Source organism: Chanos chanos, chromosome 5 (assembly GCF_902362185.1).
Source record: "Chanos chanos chromosome 5, fChaCha1.1, whole genome shotgun sequence".
Classification (NCBI taxonomy): domain Eukaryota; kingdom Metazoa; phylum Chordata; class Actinopteri; order Gonorynchiformes; family Chanidae; genus Chanos; species Chanos chanos.
The window spans coordinates 11,503,642-11,521,767 of record NC_044499.1 but is presented as its reverse complement, the minus strand read 5'-3'; the positions used below and the strand labels follow the sequence as shown (position 1 = coordinate 11,521,767).

The window sequence follows — 18,126 nt, the reverse complement described above, 5'->3', positions numbered from 1 at the left end:
CGTTAAAATCAAAGAGTGGTCGCTAAATTACTGTTTATCCTTCTGGATACCCGCCAGCTGGAACTGATAGCTTTAAAAAAAAAAAAAAAAAAAAAAAGACGTTGACCGAAATGTTTTGGATGAGCGTTTGGCCGATTTCTGCTTATCACGAGGTGATGCAATGATATTGTCAGTTTTCCTCAGTCCACTCAGACAATAATAACAGTAACAATTCTCAGAAACACCCACCCCCACCCGCCCACACATTTTGCCTCCTAGTCGACCTGTTACAAGGCAACCCCACCGGTCTAAATCAGATACGCAGCACATCTTTCCTCCAATACATGGGAGGCCAGCCACTGCACGCTTCTACCTTATGAGCTGCACGGTATCATTGAGTGAACATGTAATGTGATGTCCACGTTATGGTACCCACTGCTACAGGTGTAACTGATCATCAGTGACCACCAACGAGCAGTGAGAGGGAGAGAGAGAAAGAGAGAGAGAGAGAGAGAGAGAGAGAGAGCAGGTTGGTGCCCCTGGCTGACACATCTGCCCCAGGGCAGAGGACAAGCTCAGTTCTCCTGGCCAGCCACACTTCCTCAGACCCCTGGCCACAGTTCACAAGTGTGGATCAGTTGGGTTTCAGCTGGGAACCCCAGATGTACAACACTCCGCTGCAGTGTGAAACACTGCTTTAACTGGGTGCAGCACTCATGGGCATTCATAGCTGTTCTTACACGTTACACGTGGAAGACCACACGTGCACTCCTCCAGCTATTCTTCCTAACGCTCTATTAGTCGTTCTCTACAGGCACTTTAACATGCACACTACGTAGAAGGTACGAATTACAGAATTTTCTGTTTTCTTCTCCTTTTTTTTTTATTATTATTGTTGCTTACGATAAAATAGAGGAATTAAAATGAACTGAACTATATTTTCACTGTTCATTTTAACTGGTAACTGGTAATGCATTTCCCATGTCCTGAGTTTGTGTTGGAGAATATACGAATGACGTGTAACTACAGGGGAGACTAATCCATTGCTGTGATGTGTGAGGAATGCTGTACTTACTGCACTGTGGTGCTGATGTGGAGTCTGCGCAGACCTGGTGTGGGAAACTGCCTGGAGTTGATGTAGGACACTTTAGTCATGGCCATATTGATACTTTCCAGGTCATCTCCTTCCATAACCAGCACTGACTGAGCCGGGTTGAAGTGGAACTGAAAAAGACCAGAGGAGCACAGAGTTAGAGGCAGTGTGTGTGTGTATGTGTGTGTGCGTGCGTGTGTGTGTGTGTGCATGTGTGCTACTTGTGTGTGTGTTAGTGTATGTTTGCACTTGTAGATGCGTGTGTATATATACGACAGGAGATGAAACCTTAATTCCCTTGCCCAGGCTCTCTAGTGAGTTGATGTCCAGTCCTTCCTTGCAAGCCTGCAGGCAAGATATGACCTTCTGTGTCTCGATCTTCCCTGGACGGATGGTGAGGCCAGAGAGACTTCCGCGGAAGTACTGTGTGAAGCGCGGAGAGGCTACCTCACCTCCTAAAACGGACAGAAACATGGTCATGTGACGTACAATTAGACACCGCAGGTCAGCCTCAACATTTACCCGTCTAATTAACGGCATGTCAGCACATAGAAAAAAAAACCCCACACACCTTCAAAACATGTCAAACTCTGGCTACAGTCTGACACAAAGAATGCTAAGTGCTGGCCACGACCTCTGCTTCAATAAAAATGTCCTGTCCTGTTTGAAAAATTTGTTTGTTTCTTGTCATATCTCTGGCTGATGAGCCAGGAGCCCAAACACAGTTAATGGAACCAGCTGCATTTTATACTGTCAGACTGAAGTGCTCTCTTACGCCAGCTTAATTGCCTATGATTTTTAAATTATTGAGCTGACAGATGTTATCAATTAAATGTTATGACACAGAGAAACAGCAGAAGAACATTTGCTACTTTGTTCATGTCTACCCTCCGAAAAGGACGAAAGCATTAAGAGGACAACAGTCATCAGTCATAATTTCTGTATTGTCACTGAAACATCAATTTTGATCAGTGTTTGCTTGTATATGGACAACAACAGAACTTGGTTCAAGTGATGACAGCAGATGGGATTTCATAATTAAAACAGATTTTAATGTGGTAACGTGGTTTAAGCAATGCTAAAGCTTGAACCTAGCAAAGAATCTAAGCTAATCGTAAAAATGTAACCCATAGAGAACAGTTACAGTTATATGTCTCTCCTCCCATTTATTCAATTACTGTTAGACTGAACATTTTTATTACATAGTATTTATAGAGTGTTGTCTGATTTTTATGTACAATCTAAGGTTGCAGAGGAAACTGGGTAATCCTATTTGATATGTCCTGAAGACAATGGACACCAAACTCCATTCCGCTCGCAGAGGGTGAGACAAGGATCTCAATTTGTCCCTGAAAGAATACAGTCTCCGACCTCCATTATGAGGTAGCTTGTCATTATGTTGTTGATTGTGTCGAGTGAAAATGGAGAGAGACTGAAAGGCAATCTTGCTCGCTAATGGCCTAAAAAGTTATCAGTTGCGGCTTAGTGAAGCTTAGATCAGCTTCATTGGGATGTAATAGCAAGTGAACTTGTCCTTCCATTCAGGACCTTTTAATCTCCACTCCAGGGCTTCTAACACAATCATAGATTCAACAAGAGAGAGAGAGAGAAAGAGAGAGAGAGAGAGAGCAGAGAATGAGAAAAGAAAATCAGCAATCATCAGAGATGAGAAGAAATCTAAATGCAGCAGAACCACTGGAATTTAAGACCTTTTTACATGAAAGAGTTTAGCTGTACCTTTCAGCTCACCATTGAATAGATTCATGCAATTATTTACTGCCTAAAAAGTAACATTAAGAACTCTCTCTCTCTCTCTTCATTCGAATCATATCATTAGCCTCATTCAAGGGGCTGAAATTGACAGGCTGCATTTCCTTCTTTTTTATCCCAAGCTTGAGCCTTCTTTCAAAAAAAATAAAATAAAAAATAAAATACCCCCCCCCTCCAAAAAAAGACCGATGGAATCAGAGTAGCCTGGGGCAAAAAAAACGACTGCCTCTCTTGGTATTCCAGCTACAAGCGCATTCACTTTCATGTCAATAATGTAATGTTTTCAATCCCCTCCAAGCCCCACGGACCCCTACGCCAAACCCCCGTAAGGTTTGAGAATGTTTAATCACTCTAGCATATACTGAGCCAAGAAGACCATTACTAAACAGTCATTCATTTCATTGATCTCTCTCTCCTTTTTTTTTTTTTTTGGGCTGTTACCATCACACCCTTGTCCCTGTCCCTGTCTAACCTTGCCAGCAAGCTCCGACTGTCAGCTGCACGTCAATCTGAGAGGGGTGGATGGGCCAGTCGTCCGTCACCAGGTACGGCTCGTACGTCACGCCGTCCACGAAGAGAGTCACGGCGGGAAACTCCACGTTGATGACGTAGTAGTGCCACTCTTTATCACAGATCTGAAAAATAAAAAAAAAAAAGACAAAGAGGACAGTTTAGATGATGTTAACCGCACACAGAACCCAAAGAAAGATGACAGTTACAACGTGTTAATGGATTTCTTCTGCTCGCACATGAAATCCAAGTGTTCTTCTGTTAATTAATAAAAGTCATTTCTCTTAACTGTGCAGACAAGCAGATGTGAATGCCAACACTGCTGCCAGGTTCATACGTAACTGTGACCTCCTGCTGAAGTTAATTCGAATAAGTGTATGTTACTGTAACTGTCATTATTTTTATCCTTTGATGAAATATAGATATAGGTTAATTTGTGTTCATTAGATCTGTTATTAATCATTTATCAGTTTGTCCTGAGATAATTAATTAAGCGCAATTCTAATGAGAAGCTCATTAAGACGACAAAGGCCTGTGAGTCAGGTAACAGCAGTAACAGCGGTTTTATTATATATTTATTTTTCAGTGATATTTATTTTTCAGCGGTAGTAATCATCCGTTAAAACTCGACTTTCAGTGAGACAACACTGATAAGACATAGCACTTGTTTTGTTTTTGTGTTTGAAAGTCAGATGATCACGAGGTTGTCATTCAAACAATGAGATAAAATGTGATTGGAAATAAACCATGGACAAGCTCCGCCCTTAGTTCACAGGCCACGTTCAACAGGCATCTCCCTTAACAACCTCCTGTCCTTATTTACAGAGGTATCCCCAGGAAGCTACAAATCACACACAACTTGAATCTATGAACAGACAACTTTTAACAAACATACACTCATACGCGCGCACACACACACACACACACACACACAACACAACACATACACACACACGCGCGCGCGCACCATATGGAGAAGAAACCACCTGGTCAGGTGTTGTAAAATGGAAACAGAGATGGGGAGAAAAGAAAAACAGACTAATCTGAAAACGCTCAATGGGGAAGACGGCTCCCTGTCTGCTCTCCCCCAGGAGTCTCCGCTCCTCAGCCACATCTCTCATGGCTTTCTCCTGGGAGACCTTCTACTCCTCTCTCCCCGTCTCTCTCTCTCTCTCTCTTTCTCTTTTCCAATCTTTCAGTACACTGGCTCCATCTCTCTGCTGTCATATAAACTGTACGTTATGCCCAGTGAACCCACAGTATGAAGAAGCCGCAACTATTCATATCTGAGTAACCAGCCTCTTTCTGTCAGCATCCCCCCCCCCCCCCCCCCCCCCCCATTTTGTCTCTCTGACTGGCCTCACGTACCTGTCCTCTGAACCCCAAGCGTCTCGGAGCCCCAGTTTTTATCTGCGGGATTTCATTTATGCAGACGATATTATTTCAAATAAATATCTCTGACATAAACTGGGCCTTCTGCCAAATACAGGTCATCTCAAGCACTTCAGTTTATTAAAGGAACAAAGGCCTGACCACTGTCTGTCAACAGAAGATTACTACATGTTTTAAAAACAAATCTCCACAACCTTCAACCGCTCGCAGTATTTTTTTTTGATGAAATACTTGTTTCTAGTGAAAAACAGGTAAAACTTGAAAATATGTCATATTCATGATTTTTTTAAAGACTGGGTGGTTCTAATAGCTTTAGAATTCCAGTCAGTCATCTAAAAATGTATGGTGTGTGTGGGGTTTTATTTATGTGTGGGGAGGTGGGGGTTGTGGTATTGCAGCATTTATGGGATGCAGAATACTAATGTATGTTCTCGGCATTAAAAATATGTTAATGGAAAAAAAAAAGGTCTATATTTTAAGAGTCATATTATAGGACTCAGGAGTAAAATACTGTTAAGTTGAAACACTCGAGTTGTTAATCAAATGCAAATGGAGAGAATGAAGGAGAAATTAGATTTTCGTTGCTCTGATATTGGCGCTGTAGAGGATGCCCGGAATCACTTCATTAATACATTCTCCAGTACATGCACAACGTTGTCTGTGAAGACAGATTATGCCTGCAGCTGTCACTTCCATTTTAAATGAATAAAGGTAAGTTTTGTTCCTCGGTTTGAGCGAAACTTACCTTCCAAGAGCAGTAATTACACGGCTGTTGAAACCGAATGAACAGATCGCTGTATTTTTTTAAATTTTTTTTTTACTTGAAACACATACACGTTTGCTCTTAATGAAAAACACACGTAGGGCATTAATCTCGATATGACAGGGGAGGTGGGGGGGTGGATTCAGTCGGTCAAACACACATAAGCAAAGTGGCTTCGTCTAATGGCATGTCTCCGACATTTGTCCTGCGCTCTCTCTCTCTCTCTCTCTCTCTCTCGCTCTCTCTCTCTCTGAATCTGTGTGTCTTCGTTTGGCGCTAACATTTTTAATCCACTCTCTTGTCAGCAAATTGCATCTGCAACCTTCAGAGCAAACAAATAAATGAGGCCATGACAACAACATGGAGTTGGAACACAAATCAAAGGCAGCATTGACTGTCTTCTCTCTCTGTACTGTGGCAATACTGTGTCATGTTAGTGAAGGGAGAAAAATGCCTCCTGGCCCATAGCTATACCTTCTCCTTTTCCTCATTCATAATTAATGTGTTTGCAAGGCCTCTGCACCTGAAAATGCTGCCATTTCACACAAACTCTTTCTGTAAGGCTAGCCCTCCGTTCCAGCCGGCAAAACTACCTCTTGTAAAAATCCAATATGCTTTTCCAGACGTGCAAGAACCACACTTGTGATGAATAGATTTTTAATAATAACTGTGTACAGTCTCCAAAATGACCATATTTAATTACACATGACTCTGAAAATTCAATTCAATCTAATGTTTCATTAAAAATCTTCATTTAGCCGGTCATTAAGATCATTTCACCGAGACTGGACTTTATTTCATTAAAGAGTTATGTGTCTGAATATTCTCAACATAACAGTGCACTCCCTAGAGTAGATATTCATTAAAAAAAGAAGAAGAAGAGGAAGAAATACAACACGCTTTGGAAGAAAAAATAATTTTTTTTTGGGAGGGGGGGGGGATCATACAGCTTTTAAAAGGAAGTTGAGGAGTTGAATGCTTGTGACCACTGACATTCACTCACATTAAAGCTGGCATTTATGTTAATAGGCTTGTGAAGTTTTCCCTTAAGATTGCTCATGCATTCTGAGAGTGAAGGCTGGCAAGGATTCCTGGGCACCTGCGTTTCCTAAATCGAAACGCTTGGCTCGGGTTCAGACCTGGCTCTGTTTTTTTTTTTTCCAGAAAGAAAAGGGATGGCGTTCTCATGATTACCACCTGAGCTCTGACAACGCTTGTTCCACACCGCGCTCTGAGCATCTCTTTACAACAGCACACGTAGTAAGAAATGCAGCGGCTCAGAAACGACGGGAGAGGGAGGCGGGGGGTGGTGGGGGGGGGGGGGGGGGGGGGGGGGAGATGACAAAGGAAAAAAAAAAAAAACCCTGAGAAACAAAGTCCATCAGCAAAGTTTTTTAATGGCCAGAAAAGAGAGAGAGAGAGAGAACGAAAAAGAGAGAGAGAGAGAGAGAAAGTGAGAATCGTGTCTGTTACTGAGTGGGTGATGAGTTTTGCCAGGCTAAAACGAGACAGGCCCAGATGGAAATGAAGTGGGAGCTGAGGGGGGGGGGGGGGGGGGGGGGGGGTGTGGTGCTGACGGCTCTCACTCCGTTCTGATAAGGAGAGCCCTGGCTCTTCTGACTAGGGACACTCAGTGAAGCATGAGATTGGCTGAGCATTGTGTAAGAGGAGGCTGATATATGGCTGCGTAATGGATCAGACCAGGGGGTTCTTCAGGCCAATCATAAATGATCTGCTCCTGCCAGAGAGAGAGTGTGTGTGTGTGTGTGTGTGTGTGTGCCTATATGTATGCATGTGTGTGAGTGTGTGTGTGTGAAATGCGCAGGCAGTTGCTCATACTCCCCTCTCATACTCCCTACCTTTCTCCTCATACAATTACAAATGATGTACAGACTAGTGTTAAACATTGCTCTGTTAGACTGAAGACAGAATAGCAAATGATGGAGTTTGGAACAGTTTAATGTGGGTTATTAAATTTTGAGGAGCTATGCTTCGGGGGAAGGCGATGAGAAACAAATAGATTTCGGTGCAGACGGAAGTTTATTGGGTTGAGACGACGGTAAAGGTCAGTGCCTGTGTTTTTCTGTCACCTCATGTAAGAAGCTTCTCAAACTTATCAGTAACTTCATGTTAGTTTGTCCAGTACTTTGTACAGTGTTAGTTGCTGTTCTGTTTTGACTATGTGCAATCTTAACAGAACACTGAGAAATTCCGATAAAGGCCCATGATTGACCTCTGTCTTTCAGTGCAGTTTACTGATTATATCTAACTATGTTTATGTCATAACTATAGAGGATATAGAAAAAGATTTTGCTTTACACAGTAAAGAAAAGATCAACAAAGGATAGAATTATCTGCAAAGAGCACCTGTCTTCAGCTGGTGTTAAATGCATCACTGAATCTGAAAAACACTGAAAAACTACCTAAGTTACATCATACTGACTTGCTGAATTTATAGCTGTTCATGGAGAAACACATGCACACACATGCACATTCTCACTCACTCACACACTCACACACATACACACAACGTCTAGAGGAAGAAATACTTAGGTATATCTAAAGGTGACTGATACAATAAGATGTAATGTATCATGTAAAAGACAAATTCAAAGGCCTGCTCATCAGAGGCAGATTCACCTTGTGTCCAAGAGGCCACCACTGCGTTGTGTGTCCAACACACAGGCCATTTTCAGAACCATACTGCTGGAAAAGAAATGGCATTCGGCCCAGTCTGTATTTGAAGGTGACTATAAATTACACCCTGACAATGTGACTAATTAGAGCAGGAATTAGACTGTGCCCTCCAGGGACAAAAGTCAACCACACAGTGACCTCTCCCAAGCCTCCCAATTTGCAGTCAATTCTGTGCAAATGAATTTATCTGGGAGAGCAAGAGAAAGCTAATTGTTTTTACTGTAATAGATATGTGAAAATGGGTTAATGCGCCTCTCTCTCTTCCCCCCCCCCTTTATCTCACATGACCACACACAGAAATACACAAACACACACACACACACGTGTGTGTGCACACATTCACAAATATACATATGCATACGTAGAGAAACACATAGACACACAAACACACGCACGTGCATGAGTACGCATACACACACACAGACACACACACACACACATACGCACAAACACACACATAAACATAATGTGCATTATGTTGTAATAACTTTGACAGATTAGAGTCCTGGAATGCAGATTGCTGTTGTGCTTGAGTTGGGCTGCTGTTTTTCCTCTGCTGTGGCAAGACTGTGAAGTTGGTTAATGAACAGGCTTATATTCTCTACACACACTGATAAACAATATCAACACAGGAAGCGACAAGCACTTACACATGGCTGCTGAGTCATTAGGATGTCAATAATCAGACTCTCTGGTTTATGTCTTCATGCCACGTGTCCTGGAGAGTTAGTATGTCTGTGTGTGGTGTGTGTGTGTGTGTGTGTGTGTGTGTGTGTGTGTGTGCGCGTGTATGTGTGTGTGTGTGCATCATGCTTTTCCAGATCTCGTAAACAGTGTAATGAGACAATAAAATACTGTCTTAATGAGACTGGGATTCTTTAGGGGCAACAAGCCTGTTTAGCATGCAATACTGTCACACAAGCACACACACGCATGCAAACACAAATACACACACACACACCCGTGCACACACACACACACACATGCCCACACACATATATGCCCACACACACACACACACACACACACATCAGTACCTCTGTTTATATCTCAGAAAATCCAGGCCCATACCACTGCCACTGCACTACACCCCAATTTTCAATTACTGACAAGGGGAGGCTGGTTTCAAGGCTGAGTCGATGTGATTTCCGGGCAAGTAATCCAGGTTTACCGAGCAAAGACATAAAAAGCAAGCTGTACACACATGTGTAAACAGCACAGACCTGTCACTGATCTGGTCTCAAGAACCCATAAGTCTCAAGCCCAGAATCCTAAGCACACACCAATACCTAGACCAAGACACAGCCATCCAGCAGACAGCTTCTCCCTGTTTATCTGCCCCTCTTTTTCTCTCTCTCTTTTTTTTCATTTCATTTTCTGAATTCAACATTTTATCTTGGCCGGATATAACAGTACTCTTTTTTTTTCTTATTAATTAATTTTATCAAACAATCTCAACTTCTCTGTTTTTTTTTTTCCCTCATTGTGGCTTAGTGCCGGACAACACTGAGGAGGGTCACAACATTTTCGTGAAATGAAAAAGGAACTAGGGATAGAGGTAATTGAAAGTGTGAAGGAGGAGCGGGAAGTGAAAGAGAACAAAATAACTCACGAGGAGTCATCAGAAGAAGAGAAGCGCGTATCTCTCCATCCTCTCTCTCCAGGGCTAATGGAGGCCACAGAGGCCAGCATAAGTCCATCACACAGCAGCCTGGAATTGTCATCCAGAACTCTGACAGCACTCACTCTCTCTGTCAGTGCATACACACAAGCACACAAATCCTCTCTCTCTCTCCCTCTCTCTCTATATATATCTCTTTCTTTCCTCTCTCTCCTGCATGCACACATTTATACATACATAAGCACATACACCCCCCAGACACACACACACACACATACACACACTCTCACACAGACACACACACACACACACACACAAACTCTTCCCCCCCAATGTTGCCTTGCATTCCTGCATTATTGATGCAAATCCATTACATGGCAAGCTACTGGCACTGAGGAGATTTGGAATTGTGTGCTACAGAAGTAGGGCCATGTTTCTCAATAACAACCAAGCATACACTTCATACAGTGATCAGAAAAGCCATTATTTGGGGTAATAAGATAAAAACAATCCTGGAGAAAACAAAAAACAAGGGAGCTGATGAAACGTATCTTCGATACAAACACGTTATGCAAGCACCTAATCTTGGAGTCCACCATCCCACCATCCCACCACCCAATTGGTATTCCTTGGGTACCACGGAGACGGAGGGCAAAATACAACTCGCTCGTTGCTCTGAAATTACTGGGAGCAAAAGAGAACAAGCTATCCAAAAAAAAAGAGAGAAAGAAAGAGAGAGATAAAGAAAGAAAGAAAGAAAGAAAGAGAGAAAGAAAGAGAGAGAGAAAGAAAGAAAGAAAGAAAGAAAGAAAGAAAGAAAGAAAGAAAGCTGAATTAGAATCCCAGAATATTTGGGGGCAGCTATATCTAGAGCTGTAAAAAGAACAGAGCAGTGGATGAAAGTGAAGCGGAATAGTGACGTGTTTTATAAGCTCTTTTATGCGGGGCTTTTGTGGAATTGTACTGTATGAAAGTGCATGGGTATGAAAAGGCTGCAGTGGCAAGCTCAGACAGACGAGCTGAATTTGCCCGGTTAATGTGGAAATAGAGCTGTATGGATGAATAATTCAGTACTCATGATTATTTCCAAGCCTAAAGCAGCCTTTAGGTACATCACATACAGGCCTTGATTACGGCAAGACGCCAGGCACAGAGAGAGAGAGAGAGAGAGAGAGAGAGAGAGAGAGACAGAACAAATCCCCCTGGAGAAAGAAAGACAAAAAAAGGACAGACTCCTCTGATTCTCTTCTCGCAAGTTCTGCTTTTTTTTGTGTGTGTGTGAATTTTCTTTGTGAAAAAATGAGTTGGTTGACATGGAGCGACTGACATTAAGATAATATAATGTGTCATTTTTTCCCCCCATTTTATTTCTACAGTTAAGCTGAAAGCCACCACACAAACATCTAAAACTATAAATAGAGTACCCAAGATATTTTTTTTGTTGTTGTTTTGATCAATTTTTCAAGCAGTAAGAAGCTGGGATGCTTCAAACACTCTTTATAATCAAACATAAAGTGATTCACTCATAACCACTAAACCATCACCACAAAAAAAAAAAAAAAAAAAAAAATATATATATATATATATATATATATATATATATATATATATATATATATATATATATAAATGTGTGTGTGTGTGTGTGTGTGTATGTATGTATGTATATATATTCGTGGGTCCTATTTACAACTAGTGCCAAACTCAAATGATTTTTTAATTCTCAGCCATAGAGTCTGGGTCTCGTTAAAGATCTACTGTGTGTTCCTTCTACCAGCTGAGTTTATTGAGTATAATCCATCTCATCCAAACCAATACAGGGCCTAACTAGGGTCAACAAAGGAAAAGACAGATGTACTGTGGGTAACTGTGAATGAATAAGTATACAGTGGAAGTCAAATTGACAGGAGAGAGTGTAATTATCTGCCGAAGGCTGATGATTGAAGCGAGACCACGATAAACGACTCAAGAGGTCCGCCCTCACGCGATCGGCCAAGCTCACGACGCGTATGGGTCCCTTCTGAACAGTTAGCTTCAACCCCAAAGCCGATCAATGTGTCGCACAGTCAATGAAAACAAATCTTTGGCTATCGAACGCAGGATGCGTTTACAAAGCTGTACAATGATTAATGGATCATCGGCCTCAGGTCTCAGCCAGTGTTTTCATAGATCCCGCCCCTCCTTCCCTTCTGCGATGTTTCCATTGTGAATACATGATGTCTCATTTGTATGGGTTTAAATCAATGTCACACTGTGAGTCTTGCTCCATGTTTGAATGGTTTAAGCTTGATGGGAAGGGGTTTTCTGCTCAAAGCTGCCTCATTATGGATGAACAGAAATAGCAGTGAAGGAGCTCCACAGCCAAGCTGTGGCATACACATCTGAACATGGATTAAACACTCCTAACAGACGGAGGTGCTGAGTGCTAATAGCCCTTCTGTTTTGTCAGTCTGGACTGAATAATAGTCATTTAAAGGAGAGCAATCCATCCTTAGATGCATTAACAGACAAGAGAGAGAAAGAGAGGGAGAGAGAGAGAGAGAGAGAGTGACAGAGAGAGAGAGAGAGAGAGAGAGAGAGAGGTGAAAGGCAAAACACTCTCAATCTAGTTTGGTCTATTGATGCAAGAAACCAAAATACAACAGAATAACCCCTACCTTTTCTCATTCTCACACACATTCTCTCTCTCTCTCTCTCTCTCTCTCTCTCTCTCTCTCACTCTGAAAATGGAGAAAAAAAGAAAAGAGGCAGGAGTGAAGAAGATTGCAAAATCAATAGGGCTAAATGGAGTTGCAGCGGAAGCCATTGAGTGTCCTTTCAGAGTGCTGATGGGACTTGGAGAACAGGATTTGCTCAAGACGCACAACAGCCAACAGCTCTCTCCTCCTTCCCTCCCTCTCTCTCTCTCTCTCTCTCTCTCTCAACCCTCCACCTCTCTTCCCTAATGTCTGTCTACTGTGATATCACAGCAAAGCCATTTTACTGGATCAATGTCGGCCTCTTAATAGGAAACGACGAGCTGACTACCCCTGCTGACTATCCGCTGGGTTGTGGGCGGAGACTAGCCACCGATAAAATCCTCGAGAGCAGCCAGAGATGAGCCTGGTGCCATGGTGACAGGAGTGCAACTTATTGTGAAGTCCTTCCTTCATTTGACAGGGTGGTCATCAACATATGTCACTAGCTACACACCCCCTGAAATCCAATATTCACTTAGCGCACAACATCTGAGGCACCAAGAAAATGATATGGCGCTGTGGTGATATCCAGGCTACGTGTATTAGAAAAATCTGTGTGTATCTCTACATTTAGTCTGAGGTAAACATAAATATCGTGTGCTTCTGCTCTCTCAAAATAACATCGCGGGCTCTGTCTTGCACCGAGCGCAGTGTGCCGCAAACCGAGAAGCAGGTGTCTTTGCGAGTTTCAGACAAACGCGGTTGTCATTTTCCCATCCAGCGCCCACGTCCTTTAAACAGCAAATGAGCTTGCATCCATCTGGGTGGTTGGTCTTAACATGAGGTGCGGTCAGGCGCATTGCTATTTTGAATGCAACTGAAAGCCTCTGTGCTTAGACCAACAAAAACCTGGTCTAAAGCAATGTCGCAGTTGTTCCATTGAAAAATGGACGACCTGATTGGACAGAGGATTGGGAGACAGCGAGGGCAGCGAATCGGGCGAATCGCTCTTTTTGTCCAGGTGCTGTTTGCTGTGAAGTTTGCCGTTGTAATAGCAATCTGTCAAGGTGCCTGGCGCAGGTGGCTTTTAAAGGGAATGGGAGCTGACACTCTGACTGGTCTATCGCATGTTATGCCCAAAACACACCTACGATTAATTAAGAGACTGAGCACAATCTCTCTGAGCCTTGCGCCTTACTTTGCGCTCAAATTATCCCTCACGTTCTCTTGAATCGAACATCAAAAATAGTCTAGCATCAAAGGCTTTTTTCACTGCAGATTATCTGCCATTTTGCTATCAATCATTACCAATCAGACTTGAGGAAAACAGTGAGGTACAGAAATAAACCTACACACTTGTCTCGTACGAAAACACAGCTCAGTCGAACGGGGAGATCAAGAGGACGCGATTCTGTTTACTGACTGCAAGTGAGAAAGACACTATTATCAAACGGCTCTGCGCGACAGCCAAGGCAGAGAGAGAGAGGAAACCTGTTAGCGCGTCAACAAGCTCTTTACTTAAAACATTATTCCCTCCTTTTTTACGTCTTCACAACTTTTTCACAGATTTTTGCTTAAAATATGCGGCGTTTCTTAACACAAATAAGACAAAACAACACAAAAGATGACACGAACGTAGCCAGCTGACAAAGACGATAGCAAGGGAGTAAACAAACAAACAAACATAAGAAACAATAGAATAAAAAAGAAAAACAAAAAAAAAAAGCTGTTCTTTTTGGCAGTTTTCTATTATAAATCAGCCTCCATGGCTTGTTTGCTTTCCTGCTGCTATTCACGCATTTGATTCTGACACATAAGGAATTTAAGATGGTGCTGCAGGTAGAGCGTGTCTCTCATTGCTTTGGCAGGTGTTTTACAGCCCCGCGTCTACAGACTGTTTACTCCAGCAAAGCCTCCTATTAACAGACTTGCCTGTGCTCTGTCAGGAAAAAAAAAAAAGAAAAGAAAAGAAAGGAACAGAAAAAAAGAAGGGAGTGAGAAGTAGTACAGAAGTCATTTTTCCCTTTGACCTGTAAGAAATGAACTGTTGCCTGCAGGAGCAAAGTGTTGACACCTGCTTGTGATGATTTCATGCTGTTTATTGTGACGTATTCCTGCCACCCTTTCTTTCTTTCGTTCTCTCTTGTTCTCTCTCGCTGAGAGCACACACACACACACACACGCACACACACACACACATGCACACACACACACACACACACACACACACACACACACACACACACACACAAACACACACATTCATCAAAACGAACAAAAACAATAATTCAAAGTTCCCTGGGTGGTAAGAGAGCAGAATAGCTGAGCTTTGGCCTTTATGGTTTGTTAATGTGGCATGGATAAAAGTCTGCTCAAAGACAGATATGGGTTATTGATCAGTTCAGAACTGAATGCACTGATTTGTGGATTTCTGGGGTACTGGTTGAAGAAAAAAAGTTTTTCAGTCAATCATCACCTTCACTTAAGAGATGGGCAAACTTTTTCTTTGATTAATGACTAATGATTCATCTATTATCCACTTGTTAAACAAACTGGTTTTAGTCTTTTAGTCTAAAGTGGTTTAGTTTAGATTATTCCAGTTTCCTGAATGGCATTGTTAATGTTTGTCAAAACTCTCTCTCTCTCTCTCTCTCTCTCTCTCTCACTCAAGATTATCTATATCCATCCAAACATCACTAAGCTGACTGAGACACTTGAGAAAACTGCTGTTCTTCACAGTGATGTGGAAGAAAAATTTGTGTGTGTAAATGTATGTGGGCTTTTGTGTGAGTGTGTGTGTGTGTGTGTGTGTGTGTGTGCGCGCGTGTGCGTCTTAGGGGGTGACTCAAAAGACTCCACTGGAGGAGTGGTAGGGGAGAGGGGCTATCATTATTTGCACTGTAAGAGGTCATTGCAGTGGAGAGCTCTTCTCTATGATTACAGGCCTCTCTGTACAACCCTCTGTTCTCTTCAGCAGGGTATAAGAGCCAGGCACACAACTCGCACACACACAAACACACACACATACACACACACACACACACACACAGAGTTATCTTGCACAATGAGCTCTGTAACACAAGGTAAAAACATGCACAAAGACAAAGGGGAGAACACAGAGTCTCAGCTGTTCAGCAGGCTTTTTCTGGAGCACCCTTCAGAAATGTTGGCGTCCCATCCACATGTCCATCAAAGTGCTTTTGTCAATAGATCATTTTAATTAGAGAATATCTTTCTCACAGCCAAGTACCAAAATTCACCTGCATAAGACCGACCATCTGGAGGTATATTTCATTAAAGTACGAACATACTCTCAGCACGACTGTGAATACAAAGGCAAGTTCAAAGCTGACTCACCTGTTCCAGTTTCCAGTGAAATTCTGCCGGTCGGAATGTGTCCACTTGTGTAAAATCTCTTCTGAGTAAGAACACCAAACGACAGTTGTGGACATAAAGAGAGTAGTGATGTCTGTTCATTTCTGTGACAAAAATCAAACAAAAGAAAGAGAGAGAGAGATATCCATGAGAAATAATTAAAATACATTCAAAAGAACCTGAGCATTTTTCTGCTAATGATTATTGGATACTACCATTTTCTTATTCTATATATGGGACCATATGGACGATTCGTTTTAGAGTGAGGTAAACTAAGAGCGTCAATTGTTTACTGTCTTTTGCTAAAAGCTTTTGAGACAGTGTTCTTTAAGTCAGCATAAACTGATTCAATGTCAGCATAATCACATTCCAAGGAATAAAATAATTGCAATAATTACAAAGTAATGCCAAGCATCTCAAAAACAATGACAAAAGCCCTGCTCCAAGGCTGTCCTGGGTGGAGTCTAACTGCAGACACTCCAATCAGATGGTTCATTTTAAGAGTTGGAGAGACACAGCTGAAGGTAACGGCTCATTAAATGTACCGCAAGTTTCAGGCCGATAAAAAAGAAAAAAAAAAGAAAAAAAAAAGAAAAAAAGAGAACGTATAAACTTTTGCTACTTGTGAAAAATCAAAGCAGAAAATAAATCATCTTGACCAAATGCCTCTCTTTTTACAAAATCCTTTTAGTATGATGCGCACAGGTGAGCTGTCATTACAGACGAGTGGGCTTATTAACGCGTGAGCTTCGCTAAGTGATATCGACGTCTGCCGTTTTACATTACGCCCCTGTTCTCAATCCCAGATGCTTTGTTACCTGTCACAGTCAACCTTACCCTGGGTGATTCAGTTTGCCAGAAGCCAACAAGCTTTTTGATTGATCAAGGTAGCCGTTTGATGGCTTATGCATGGTGTTACTTTTCAGCACTGAATGAGTGTGTGTGTGTGTGTGTGTGTGTGTGAGTGTGTGTGCGTGCGCCCTAGTCCCGTGTGAATCACACCTTGCTGCTTTTCGCGTGCGAATTGATTAAGTCTCACACTCACTCGGCGTGACAGCGATGATCAATGGGCTCAATAGACGCTCCTGCTGAGAAGCTCACCTCCGTCATGGTCACTCAATCCCCCTCTTAGCCAAATGTGACGACAGCTAGACAGACTGGTCACTCACAAACTCCATGCACTTTTACCACTACTCTTTTCAGCCGTAAGCAGCGAATTTACTGACACTACATTAATACAGGAGAAACTACACGTAGTTCAGAGATTTCTTCGCATCTGTGCCTGTTCGGATATAATGAATGGGGACAGTTACTAAGGGTATTACAGTTATACGGAATAGTCTGGAAATACAAAAGTTGGTGCTTGGTTACTGACCGCAAGCATACTGAATGCCCAGGTTGTGGAAAACACGACACACAAATACCAGTAAGTGTCGGTACTTGTGTTGTAGTTCAGTCATTCATAGGGTATTGCTGTCAACATCTCTTCCAAAATCCTTCAACCATGATCCACTGGCATGGTTTAGATTCACTAAGATAGTTCTGACCCACTCCATTAGCTTTACAGAGCAAACTGGCCAGCTTTAAATGAAATCTGAGAGTCTTTTTTTCCCTCCCACACTCTGCTCCAACTCCGGCCTAACTCTAACCCCATCACAGACACTCGAACATGATGGTACGTTTGGAGAGTGGAGAAACACAGCTGAATTCTGAATGAAACACAAGAAACAAAATAAAAGTTTCCAGAGTCAATGCAGCGCTCTCCAATCTGCCGGCTAATCGTTTACTCATCTAATCCTCCTTTTTAGATCTGACCAAGTCAAATAATCCTGTCTTTCTTTCTGCTCTTATTATTTTGAGAGAAATTGAATTCTGCTGTTTAGCGCTCATTTAGTCGTCTATTATCGGTCTATTATCAGTCCTAATCCACCGCTGTCGTCCGTGAACCTCACCGGTCTTGTCAGAGTTGCAGAGCAAGGTTTCTTTTTCTGCTCTCAGCCCGGGGCTTGGTCCGTGTTTCATCCACGTTGCTATGGTGAACTGGTCGGTCAGGTTCTGTGGCACCACCTGGTCTGGAACATTGGCAGCCTGCCTTCCGTCGAAACGGAAGATGAGGTCACTGTCTCGCCCGCTGTCTGTCAACAGGGAAGCCGTCCAATTGGTGGAAGCACTCGGAGCGGGGAGAAGATCAGTGCTGCCTGAAGCCGCACCTTGAAAAAAAAAAAAAATCAATGAGAAAACAGGAGCA

General features: G+C 42.4%; 1 protein-coding gene across 1 annotated transcript in view; it reads right to left on the bottom strand.

The window, feature by feature from the left end:
• The window catches only part of clstn2a (calsyntenin 2a), a 97,567-nt gene that overhangs the window by 6,521 nt on the left and 72,920 nt on the right, over positions 1–18,126 (bottom strand). Inside the window, exons 8-12 of the mRNA XM_030774643.1 lie at positions 17,831–18,088; positions 15,861–15,982; positions 3,315–3,477; positions 1,361–1,527; positions 1,055–1,203 (exon numbers count right to left, since the gene is read on the bottom strand). Coding sequence (XP_030630503.1) covers positions 1,055–1,203; positions 1,361–1,527; positions 3,315–3,477; positions 15,861–15,982; positions 17,831–18,088 — 859 coding nt within the window. The remainder of the gene's footprint in view (positions 1–1,054; positions 1,204–1,360; positions 1,528–3,314; positions 3,478–15,860; positions 15,983–17,830; positions 18,089–18,126) is intronic.